Source organism: Trichosurus vulpecula, chromosome 7 (assembly GCF_011100635.1).
Source record: "Trichosurus vulpecula isolate mTriVul1 chromosome 7, mTriVul1.pri, whole genome shotgun sequence".
In the NCBI taxonomy this organism is placed as follows: Eukaryota; Metazoa; Chordata; class Mammalia; order Diprotodontia; family Phalangeridae; genus Trichosurus; species Trichosurus vulpecula.
Genome location: NC_050579.1, coordinates 136006886 through 136018389, shown reverse-complemented (window position 1 = coordinate 136018389; position 11504 = coordinate 136006886). Strand labels below are relative to the sequence as shown.

Sequence of the window (11504 nt, the reverse complement as noted above, 5' to 3'; positions counted from 1 at the left end):
ACCACTATTGACTTGTTTGGATTGGTCAGGTGCAAGTTGTAATTGTATGCTATGCCACATTGTGTTCTCATTTTTATTATTTCCTCAAACTCTACAAAATATTAATATTCCTAACAAATTGGTTGACTCTGCAAATATGGCTGATTTAGAAATGACCCTTTACATAACTAATGAATCATTTACTCTCTGTTAAAATGTAATCAATTTTATTTTTATGTTTTGTCATTTGCAATAACTGTTGAAGCATAATGTGTAGTTTTTTTTTTTTCATGGTGGGCTTGCAAAATACTTGTCATGAGCACTGCGATCCAGGATGACCAAATAACACACTAAATATTCTTGCTTTTGAGTACATCATAAGACCTCTTTTGTATCTCCAAGAATCTGTGAAATTTCTTCAAATTCTTTTAATTTAGCTGCAACTCTAATCTTTCTCATTTATTTTATGGCAATACTATCAAGATCAATACTATTAAAATATTTCAGTGGGAAGTTCACTCACTGATCACTGTCAAGTTCATTCACTGATTATTTTGAACACCCATGTAAAAATTATGCTTCTTAGTACCTTCCTTCTCCTTTTCTACCACCAAGTCCCCAGCACTGCAGAAGCAGAAAGGCTTTTTGCAACTCCAAAATGATTTTTGCTCTTTGTTTCATGAGTTTCCATGGTTCAGGAATTCATCACCAAGTGTCCTGCCTTCAAGGTATGAGCCTCTTTATATTTTAATAAAGGAAACTCCATTGATTCCTAGGATCATACTCAAAATTTTCCTTTGTTGGTAAACCTGCTAGATTTGGGGCTTTTGTGGCATAGCCTTGAGAAGCCAAGGAGGTTTGTAATTCAATAACAGATTTATATAGTATTGTATCATATGTTTTGTTTCTTATTTCTGTATTGGATTGTCACCTATAAAAATCAGGTACTAACTGTTATCTAAAATTTATTTCTCTCTTAGTTCTAGGCGCAAGAGAAAAATGGAGCATGAATCTGTTGTATTCCCAGGCTTGAGCCAGACATTATTTTTAAAAATGATGAGGGAATTTTATTTAATATTAAATATTTAATGTTAAAGCACTGGGGGAACAGCATGTCTTCACTTTGTGATGGTCTGCCATCTGAACATGATGTACAGGGCCTTCTGGGCTTTCTGTTTCTCCTGGAGCAAGGCCACTATGCCCAGAGGCGTGTCACTGGACCTTATCTTCTTCAAGAGAGCTTCCTCATGGAGTTTCTTCATCTGCTGTTCAGTCTTCATTTTGCCTGAACCCTTTCCATGGAATCAGTGGGACAGCTCCCAGAAGGCCTTCTTAGGTGACAGTTTTCACCTGGTCTCATCCACATATTCCATTTTGATGTCAGTCTTGTAGCCATCTTTCTCCTTAAAATCCTGTGGGAAGCTGCAATACTCTTCCTTCTGACTGTACTTGTCATCAATGGCCATCTTGTCCTCTATGCAGTATACAGCAGAAGGAAGAGACTTGTTGAGGGCCTTCACCAAACCAAGTATTATTGCTGAAAATGGGTCTGTATTTATTGCAATTAAACTAAATGAATTTAGGGATGTTAACCTAGACCAATAAAGTCAGGTTCAAAATCTAAAATGACTTTTAAGTAGAAATAATTATACTAGGATTTATAGTGATAACATTTATTTTTGGTAATGTGAGCCGTGTTAAAAGGACATGACCAAATTTTCTCTTCAATGGAAAATTCCATACAGTGAAAATATCTCTTTATTATCTGTGGATGCGAGGTATGATGAAAAGTACCAAAATGTTGAATGTTTACCTGAAAACTTAGAGGAAGGAAAAATAGCACGGCTCTATTTGGAAATGTTTTCAAGGTTTTACTTAAAACCTGCACTCCTTTGCAAGTATTTATTGATGTAGATATATTTCAGTGTCAGGTTGTGACAGTAAAGTTGCAGTGACAGCTATAAAGTGTAAAACATTATTTTGGGCAGGTAAGCCATATAGTCTATGATGAAAACTTCAAGATCTAAATTGTACTAGTAGAAAATTTTCACTATAGAATAATTAATTAAGAACTAGAAATAAATAGATTTTAAAAAAAAACTATTGTCACACCTCAGGGAAGTAGAAATATTTACCATTTCCAAAATTCCAGAAAGCATTATTAAAATAAACAGCTAAAGATAAAATGCAGATATAGTATATTATGAGGATTACAATTTACTTTCCTTTTATGATTGCAATTATGGCATCTTATAGTTTTAGTTAGACTTATAGTCTTAGAGTTTTAGTGAGTTGGAATCACCAAAAATGCTTGCCCATGGAGAATAAACTACATTATTCATCGGAGAATTCTGAACAGAAGAAAGACTTCATATTTTGGGTAATATTCTCCAAAAATTCCAAGTTGCAATTGATATTAACTGATTGTATTTGTCTCCAGAATACTACAAAACTCTTTGATGAAATTCATAGTTATTTGAAAGGGACTGGTTTAATTATCCACATTGGAAAAACAAGTGGACTAAAGATGCCTTCCTCAAATTATGATACATACCCAGAAAAGGAGAAAATTAAATATATCAACATTTGTATTTTTCATAGATAACTGCTGATGAATGAAAACTGGGTCCAAAATTGAGGAAGAAGAAAAGTTTGGGATAGTTCACATTTGGGAAAATGTGCAATGCTTTTTTTAAAAAAATTATCTCAAGCTACTTGGTTTCCAGATCCATCTTTTTAATGCTAATGTTCTCCCCATTATTAAAAATCTCAAAATTGACTTCCAGGGGTGGAGCCAAGATGGTGGCTGGAAAGCAGGGACTTGCTTGAGCTCCCTACCACATCCCTCCAAAAACCTATAAAAAATGGCTCTGAACAAATTCTAGAACTGCAGAACCCACAAAATAGCAGAGGGAAGCAGGGATCCAGCCCAGGACAGCCTGGATGGTCACTGGATGAGGTCTATCACACAGAGTGGAGGAGAGCAGAGCTCAGCGTGGGAGGCAGAAGGACCAGCCAGACCAGGAGCCGGGAAGAACAGGTCCTAGCACCCTGAATCAGTGAGCTGTGGCAGTAACCTGACTTCTCAACCCACAAACACCAAAGACGACAGAGAAGGTTGGTGGGAAAACCTGCGGGGGACAGAGTTCGTGGTTCAGCCACCACCCCAGGGGCAGCGGGGGAGGTGCAGCTACAGAACTACAGCTGCAGTTACTTCCGGCCCCAGGCCCACGTGGTGGGAGGAAATCAAGTGGCGGATCAGAGCAGGAGTGCAGAGCCTGCTGAAGATTTGCATCAGGTCTGGGTTGGAGGTTCTTGAGTAAGGAGGAGTGCTGGGGTGGCAGAGCTGGCTGTATAGAAATGGCTCTGAAATCAACAGCGCATCCCCTCAAGCTTGGAACAAAGTACTCTTTGCTCTACAAGCACTCATACCCTGACGAAAAACTCAAGGGTCAAGTAAGTTGGCTGGGAACATGGCCAGACAGCAAAAACACACCCAGATTCAGTCTCAGACTTTGGGATCCTTCTTTGGTGACAAACAAGACCAAAACATACAGCCTGAAGAAGTCAACAAAGTCCAAGAGCCTACACCAAAAACCTCCAAGAAAAACATGAACTGGTCTCAGGCCATGGAAAAGCTCAAAAAGGATTTGGAAAAGCAAGTTAGAGAAGTAGAGGAAAAATTGGGAAGAGAAATGACAAGGATGTGAGAAAACCATGAAAAACAAGTCAGTGACTTGCTAAAGGAGACCCAAAAAAATACTGAAAAAAATATTGAAGAAAACAACACTTTAAAAAATAGACTAACTCAAATGGCAAAAGAGCTCCAAAAAGCCAATGAGGAGAAGAGTGCCTTGAAAGGCAGAATTAGCCAAATGGAAAAGGAGGTCCAAAAGACCACTGAAGAAAATACTACCTTAAAAATGAGATTGGTCTCTCTTTTCTTGCTGGTCTGCTCCAGTGAGGGAAGGTAGCTTTCTCTCTGTGCAATCTGGATCCACCCTTCCTCCTGGAGCAATCCACTGAGGTCTTGTCATCATGATTGAACAGATGACCCTTTGGGGTACCCTGATCAGCCACAATGGCTGGGTGACCCAGATCACCACGACTCCCCAGTTCCCCAACATGATCCTGTCAGCCTCCCAAGATAAGACTATTATCATGTGGAAACTTACCAGAGATGAGACAAACTATTGCATCCCCCAGCGTACCCTCAGGGGTCACTCCCATTTTGTTAGTGATGTGGTCATTTCCTCGGATGGCCAGTTTTCACTCTCAGGCTCCTGGGATGGCACACTAAGGCTGTGGGATCTCACAACTGGCACTACCACCAAGTGCTTTGTTGGTCACACCAAGGATGTGCTGAGTGTAGCCTTCTCTTCCGACAACTGCCAGATTGTCTCTGGTTCCTGGGATAAGACTATCAAGCTGTGGAACACCCTGGGTGTCTGTAAATACACTGTGCAGGATGAGAGCCACTCAGAGTGGGTGTCTTGTGTCTGTTTTTCACCCCACAGCAGCAACCCCATCATTGTCTCCTGTGGCTGGGACAAGCTGGTCAAGGTCTGGAACTTGGCCAGCTGCAAGCTGAAGACAAACCACATTGGCCACACAGGCTACCTAAACACAGTTACAGTTTCTCCTGATGGCTCTCTCCGTGCCTCTGGAGGCAAGGATGGTCAGGCCATGCTGTGGGACCTCAATGAGGGTAAGCACCTCTATACTCTGGATAGTGGTGACATAATCAATGCCCTCTGCTTCAGCCCCAATTGCTACTGGCTCTGTGCTGCCACTGGGCCCAGCATCAAGATCTGGGACCTAGAGGGCAAAATCATTGTGGATGAGCTTAAGCAAGAAGTGATCAGCACCAGCAGCAAGGCCGAGCCTCCCCAGTGTACCTCCTTAGCCTGGTCTGCTGATGGCCAGAATCTCTTTGCTGGATACACAGACAACTTGGTATGAGTGTGGCAAGTAACAATTGGCACTCGGTAAAGGGGTCAACCATAACTCAAAGATTTTGAAATAAAGACCTTAATTTCTGCCTTTTGAAAAAAAAATGAGATTGGAGAAAGTGGAAGCTAGTGACTTTATGAGAAATCAAGATATTATAAAACAGAACCAAAGGAACGAAAAAATGGAAGACAATGTCACATATCTCATTGGAAAAACCACTGACCTAGAAAATAGATCCAGGAGAGATAATTTAAAAATTATTGGACTACCTAAAAGCCATGATGAAAAAAAGAGCCTAGATATCATCTTTCAAGAAATTATCAAGGAAAACTTCCCTGATATTCTAGAGCCAGAGGGTAATATAGAAATTGAAAGAATCCACCGATCGCCTCATCAAATAGATCCCAAAAAGAAATCTCCTAGGAACATTGTCACCAAATTCCAGAGCTCCCAGGTCAAGGAGAAAATACTTCAAGCAGCCAGAAAGAAACAATTTGAATACTGTGGAAAAACAATCAGGATAACACAGGATCTGGCAGCTTCCACATTAAGGGACCGAAGGGCTTGGAATACAATATTCTGGAGGTCAATGGAGCTAGGATTAAAACCTAGAATCACCCTACCCAGCAAAACTGAGTATCATGCTCCAAGGCAAAATATGGATTTTCAATAAAATAGAGGACTTTCAAGCTTTCTCAGTGAAAAGACCAGAACTGAATAGAAAATTTGACTTTCAAACACAAGAATCAAGAGAAGCATGAAAAAGTAAACAAGAAAGAGAAATCATAAGGGACTTACTAAAGTTGAACTGTTTTTTTACATTCCTACATAGAAAGTTATGTGTATGATTCATGAGACCTCAATATCATAGTAGCTGAAAGGAATATGCATATATATATGTTTATGTATATATATATATACATATATATATAAGTGAATGTGCATGTATGTATATATGTATGTGTATATATATATAGAGAGAGAAAAAGAGAGCGGACATAGGGTGAGTTGAAGATGAAGGGAAAATATCTAAAAGAAATAAAATCAAATTAAGGGATGAGAGAGGAATATATTGAGAGAGGGAGAAAGGGAAAGATAGAATGGGGTAAATTATCTCGCATAAAAGTGGCAAGAAAAAGCAGTTCTGTAGGAAGGCAAGAAGGGGCAGGTGAGGGGGAATGAGTAAATCTTGCTCTCATCAGATTTGACCTGAGGAGGGAATACCATACACACTCAATTGAGTATCTTACCCCACAGGAAAGAAGAAGGAAGAAGATAAAAAGGGGGTATGATAGAAGGGAGGGCAGATGGGGGGAGGAGGTAACCAAAATCAAACACTTTCGAAAAGGGACAAGGTCAAGGGATAAAATTCAATAAAGGGGGACAGGTTAGGAAGGAGAAAAACATAGTTAATCTTTTACAACATGAGTATTGTGAAAGGGTTTTACATAATGATACGCATGTGGCCTATGTTGAATTGCTTGCCTTCTTAGGGAGGATGGGTTGGGAGGGAAGAGGGGAGAGAATTTGGAACTCAAAGTTTTAAAAACAGATGTTCAAAAACAACAACAACAAAAAAAAGTTTTTGCATGCAACTAGGAAATAAGATACACAGGCAATGGGGCATAGAAATTTATCTTACTCTACAATAGAAGAAGGGCAAGGGGGATGGGAGAGGAGTGGGGTGAAATATTGGAGGGCTGACTGGGGAATGGGGCAACCAGAATATCTGGAGTGGGGGGAGGATAGAAATGCTGAAAAATTTGTAATTCAAACTTTTGTGAAAATCAATGCTGAAAACTAAATATATTAAATAAATTTTTTAAAAAATCTCAAAATTATGAAAAATTATCTTGAAAGAATCCAATTTGTAGATGATCCAAAGGGCAATGATAAATATGAGTAAATATCAGTAGATTGTGCCTCTTATCAGGATAACTGGTGTGTAAGAAGTGACTTAAAAGATGTTAAGGAAAAGGACATGTGTCGAAAAGACAGGTCAGTCATAGAAGAAATTAAATTATACTAGTCAGCCCAAGTGCTGGACCACAGCTTCTGAAATGTTAAAAGAATGAGAAATTTTTTACTATTTGGAGGAAATTTTATAAGGAAGATTTATAGAAAGATCAAAATCATACAGAATTAGAAGGGCTTGTGTGGAAGGGTTACAATCTGCATTGGTGGAGGGAGTTCCTATCTCAGTACTTACATAACTTTCTGTTATAGCCTGACTATAGGCCAACAAAGTCTTGGCTGAGTAGACATACTGCCTGCCATTGGTATGGCCAACTTGGGAAGTTGTATAGTGCCTCAGAGTAGTGCTAAATCCGTGGGAGAGCTAGCTGCATCTATACCAGAGATGCTGAGTGCAGAGAAAACAGTGGAATGGGGATATCAGGGCTGAGGCAATAAATATTGCCAATATCCAAGTTATGCAGCTGTATAAAGCCCAGAACTACAGCTAAACTAAGCAAAGCGAATGAAAAGAAAAACCCCAAACTAGAAGACATTGGAGTCACATGCCCAGTGAACTATGAGAGTGGGACACTAACATGAACAAGGTAAATTACTTGATAAACTTTTGTCTGTGTTTCTGCACTTTTGGCTTCTTGCTCTTTCCTACCAGTCAAGAGAGCTAACAAAACATCATCTCTTGGCAGAGGTTTGGGAGGTATAAAAAGGAGGCAACTATGAACAAATGTATGGGAGGGATCACACTCAAACAGGAATGAACAAGGTCGTAGTACAACACAGATGCTTTAGCTGAATTTGGTCTCATTTTTCTCCTTTCAATCTTTTCAATCATTTCAAAATTGCACTCGAGAGCTAATAAATTACTTCATCAATTTTTAATCCTTTAAAGACCTTCTTTAAACCAGGTCTGTCTTTTTTGGATATCTTATTCAATTTCAAAACACTGGAGAATTTTTTTAGTTTTCCTGGTATTAGTTGGAATTCGCAACATTTTTAAATGGGAACAGGATTTTCTTACCTGGTCTCCATTTGCTTTTCAGTGTCCACTTTATTTAATGGACAACTTGTTGCCTTTTAGGAAGCAGATTTGTCTTTCTTGTTCTTTCTGTTTTTGTTTTTGTCTTTATTTCCTCCTCTTCCATCCTCTTTCTTCTCTCCCTTCTCCTGTCCTCTTATTCTCTTTCTTTTATTCCTTTTTCTTCTTCAAGAACATAAAGATCTCATACATATTGTCAAGAAGTATGTAAAAGAGATAAGCATACACTAATAATTATAAAAAGGTAGACTCTGAAAGTTCAATAAAAAAATACAGATACTTCCTCACATATGATGCCCATCTTGGTGCCTTTGCACTATCTCTCATCCCTTGCATCCCTGTTTCCTTAAAGACTGTCCCTCTTCACCTCTGTCTGCTGGAACCTTGTTTTCCTTAAGGAGTCAAATCAATGCTACCTTCTGCATGATCTCCATAGCTACTAAAGCTTCCTCCCCTTCCTTGGTAATTTTTTTATTTGATTTGTGTATCCACACACACACATAAACACACATATATACATATATAAACATACACAAATCAAATATGTGTGTGTTTTCTGCATTTGAATATTATCTTGAGGTCAGGGCCTGCTTGCTTTTGTCTTAGAACCTAAAACTTAGAAAAATGTCTAGCTTAGAGTAGCTTAATAAATGCTTGTTGGTTAATTAATTGATTAATTAATTAATGGGTGTTCTGAGATAGGTACACATAGTTTTAAAATTCTTTGGGCAGAATTCCAGATTGGATCCAATCGCTTTGGAATAGCATAATTTCTGAAGCATCAAAGTTATGGATGACTGCAAAGGCAATGGACAGGTATGTGCATGAGGGAAAAATAGAATGCAGCATATTTCCAGTGATGTAAAAGATAATGGAAGAAATGTATGACATGAAAAGGGAGTGAGTGGTTATATGATGATAATAAGGGGTGCTAAATGGTCATTCGCAATGCTCCTATGACCTAGGGTTATAGGATTGACAGTTTTCAATAAAAAAGGAATCTTAGAGGTTATGTATTCTAATTTCCTCATTTTATTGTTGAGGAAAGTGAGGCTCACTGCAATTAAGTGCCTTATCCAATGTCCATAGGTGTCAGACCTAGGATTCAAACCCAGAACCTCTTATGCTAAAAGTCATTAGTCTTCCCACTGTATAATGTTGCTTCCGGCACATTGGATGTTCTATTCATGATAAAGACACATATAAGACTTGCACAAGGTAAGAAGACATGAGTAGTTTTCAACCTGCACCACTCAAAGGAATCCCTGGATCAATAAGAAAACAGATCCAGTGAAGTATATTGATGAAAAGAGATCTTTGTTTTAAGGACTTTTTCTATGTTCACAAGAAGAGAGGGACACAGAGAACACTGTTCTGGAACAAAAAGCAAAAAGAAAGGGGGTAAAGGATGAAAGCACTACCTATATCTCTTTATTAACCACTGGATTCCTAGGATGTATACTGTGAAACAAAACCAAAACGGCAAACAGGATGTTCAACTTGCAGTGATGTTAAAAATCTAGCAAATGCCCTGGTGTGCCTGAGGATTGTCCTGAGCCTCTCTGTTTTATTCTCTACTTCAAGTTTGCAGAGTTTGCATATGCTGTTCCACAAGAGTTTTCCTGTTTAGGAAGTAAGGAAGGAAGGAGGGAAAAATGGAAGAAAGGAAGGAGGGAAGGGAAGAAGGAAGGAATGGAGGGAGGGCATAAGGAATAGAAGAAAAGATAAAAACAGGAAGGGAAGGAGGAGAAAAGAAAGGATTTATTAAGTGCTTGTTATGTGCCAGGAATGGTGCTAAATGCTTTACAAATATCCCATTGAATCTTCACAACTCTGGGAAGCAGGTACTATTATTATCCACATTTTACAGTTAAGGAAACTAAGTCAGAGGTTAAGTTACTTGCCCAGGGTCACACGATTACTAAATAAATGTCTGAGGCCAGATTTGTATTTAGGACTTCGTAACTCCAGACCTATCTGTATGCCCAGTACTTTATCCACTCTACTGCCTAGCTGCCCCAATTGTAGAATACTGACAACTTAAAATTTTGGAATTTCTATTTGGTATCTGAACACTTTCCTCAGTTACCTCCCCAGGCTGAATGATCACCACCTAATTCTTGCTGCATTGCTCTTGGTATAATATAATAATAATTCCTATGTATTTCATTCTTTGGTGTGGTGGGAGACTGATCTATAATTGTTGGTCTCAAGAAATCCAAGTGTGAAAACTCTGACAACTCATCTGCTTTAGATATTTGCATGGGGACACTGAGAGATTGAATGATTTGCCCAGGGTCACTTACCTAGAAAATATAAGAGGTGGGATGTGAATCCAGGTTTTCTTGTCTTCAAGGCTAACCTTCTCTCTACGATGGGTTGAGTTCAGAATTAAACAAGAAAAATATGGGGAGCTGGATTGAATTTGGTTAATTGCACAGTGTTTTTAACGATCCCAAGCTGCTCCCTGAAGCAAAGACTGATCTTTTTTTCTTTCTTTTTAAAAAACACAAATGTTCCCTCAGCAATGCTGTATGGTTGTATATCTTGGAACATCATAATCTCTGGGGAACCAAAGTTGCCAAAGGACAATGGAGAGGCTCATGGTGGACATAAGCAGGCAGCAGAATATTTCCGCTGATGTGTTACTTGCACGTAAAAAGTAGCATAATGGATATCATCGAGGAATTATCACATCAGAAAAGGAGGAGGAAGAAATTCTGTGACGAGACTTGAAAGTTTGCAAAAAGTTTTACCTACAAAACCCTGCAAGATAAGTTATAGTGATGGTGTCTATGGTGGTGGTGGTAGTGATAGTAGTAGTAGCAGCAATAGTGGTGGTCGTATTAGTAGTAATAGTTATAGTATTCATTATCATAGTAGTAATAGTAATGGTAGTTGTTGTTACTGTAGTAGTAATAGCAGCAATAGTAGTAGTGGTTGCCATAGCAATAATAGGTGTATATGTAGTAATTGTATATGTGGTAGTAGTTGTAACTGTAGCAGTAGTGGTTGATGTAATAGTAGTAGTTATTATTGTAATTATAGTCATAGTAGTAGTAGTTGTTGTAATAGTAATCATTGTAGTGGTAATATAAATAGTTGCAATATTTGCTGTTGTTATTGTTATGACAGTAGTAGCAGCAGTAGTAGTAGTAGCAGTAGTGATTGTACAAATAGTAGTAGTACTAGTGGTAATCTAGTAGTAGTTATTACCATAGTAATAATAATAGTAGTCATAATAATTGTAATAGTAATGGTTGTAATTGTAATGGTATTATTATTAGTCGTAGTAGGAGATGGAGTAGCAGTAGTAGTGGTAGTAGTAGTAGTAGTGATTATACAAATAGTAGTAGTACTAGTGGTAATCTAGTAGTAGTTATTACCATAGTAATAATAAGTCATAATAATTGTAATAGTAATGGTTGTAATTGTAATGGTATTATTATTAGTCATAGTAGGAGATGGAGTAGCAGTAGTAGTAGTAGTGGTAGTAGTAGTAGTAGTGATTATACAAATAGTAGTAGTACTAGTTGTAATCTAGTCATAGTTATTACCATAA

General features: G+C 38.2%; 1 protein-coding gene across 1 annotated transcript; it reads left to right on the top strand.

Annotated features, from left to right (window-relative positions):
- The first annotated feature begins 4017 nt into the window (after positions 1–4017).
- LOC118858244 (receptor of activated protein C kinase 1-like) lies at positions 4018–4941 on the top strand. The gene has a single exon (XM_036768729.1). The coding sequence runs from the start codon at positions 4018–4020 to the stop codon at positions 4939–4941; it is 924 nt and encodes a 307-aa protein (XP_036624624.1).
- The last annotated feature ends 6563 nt before the right edge of the window (positions 4942–11504 follow it).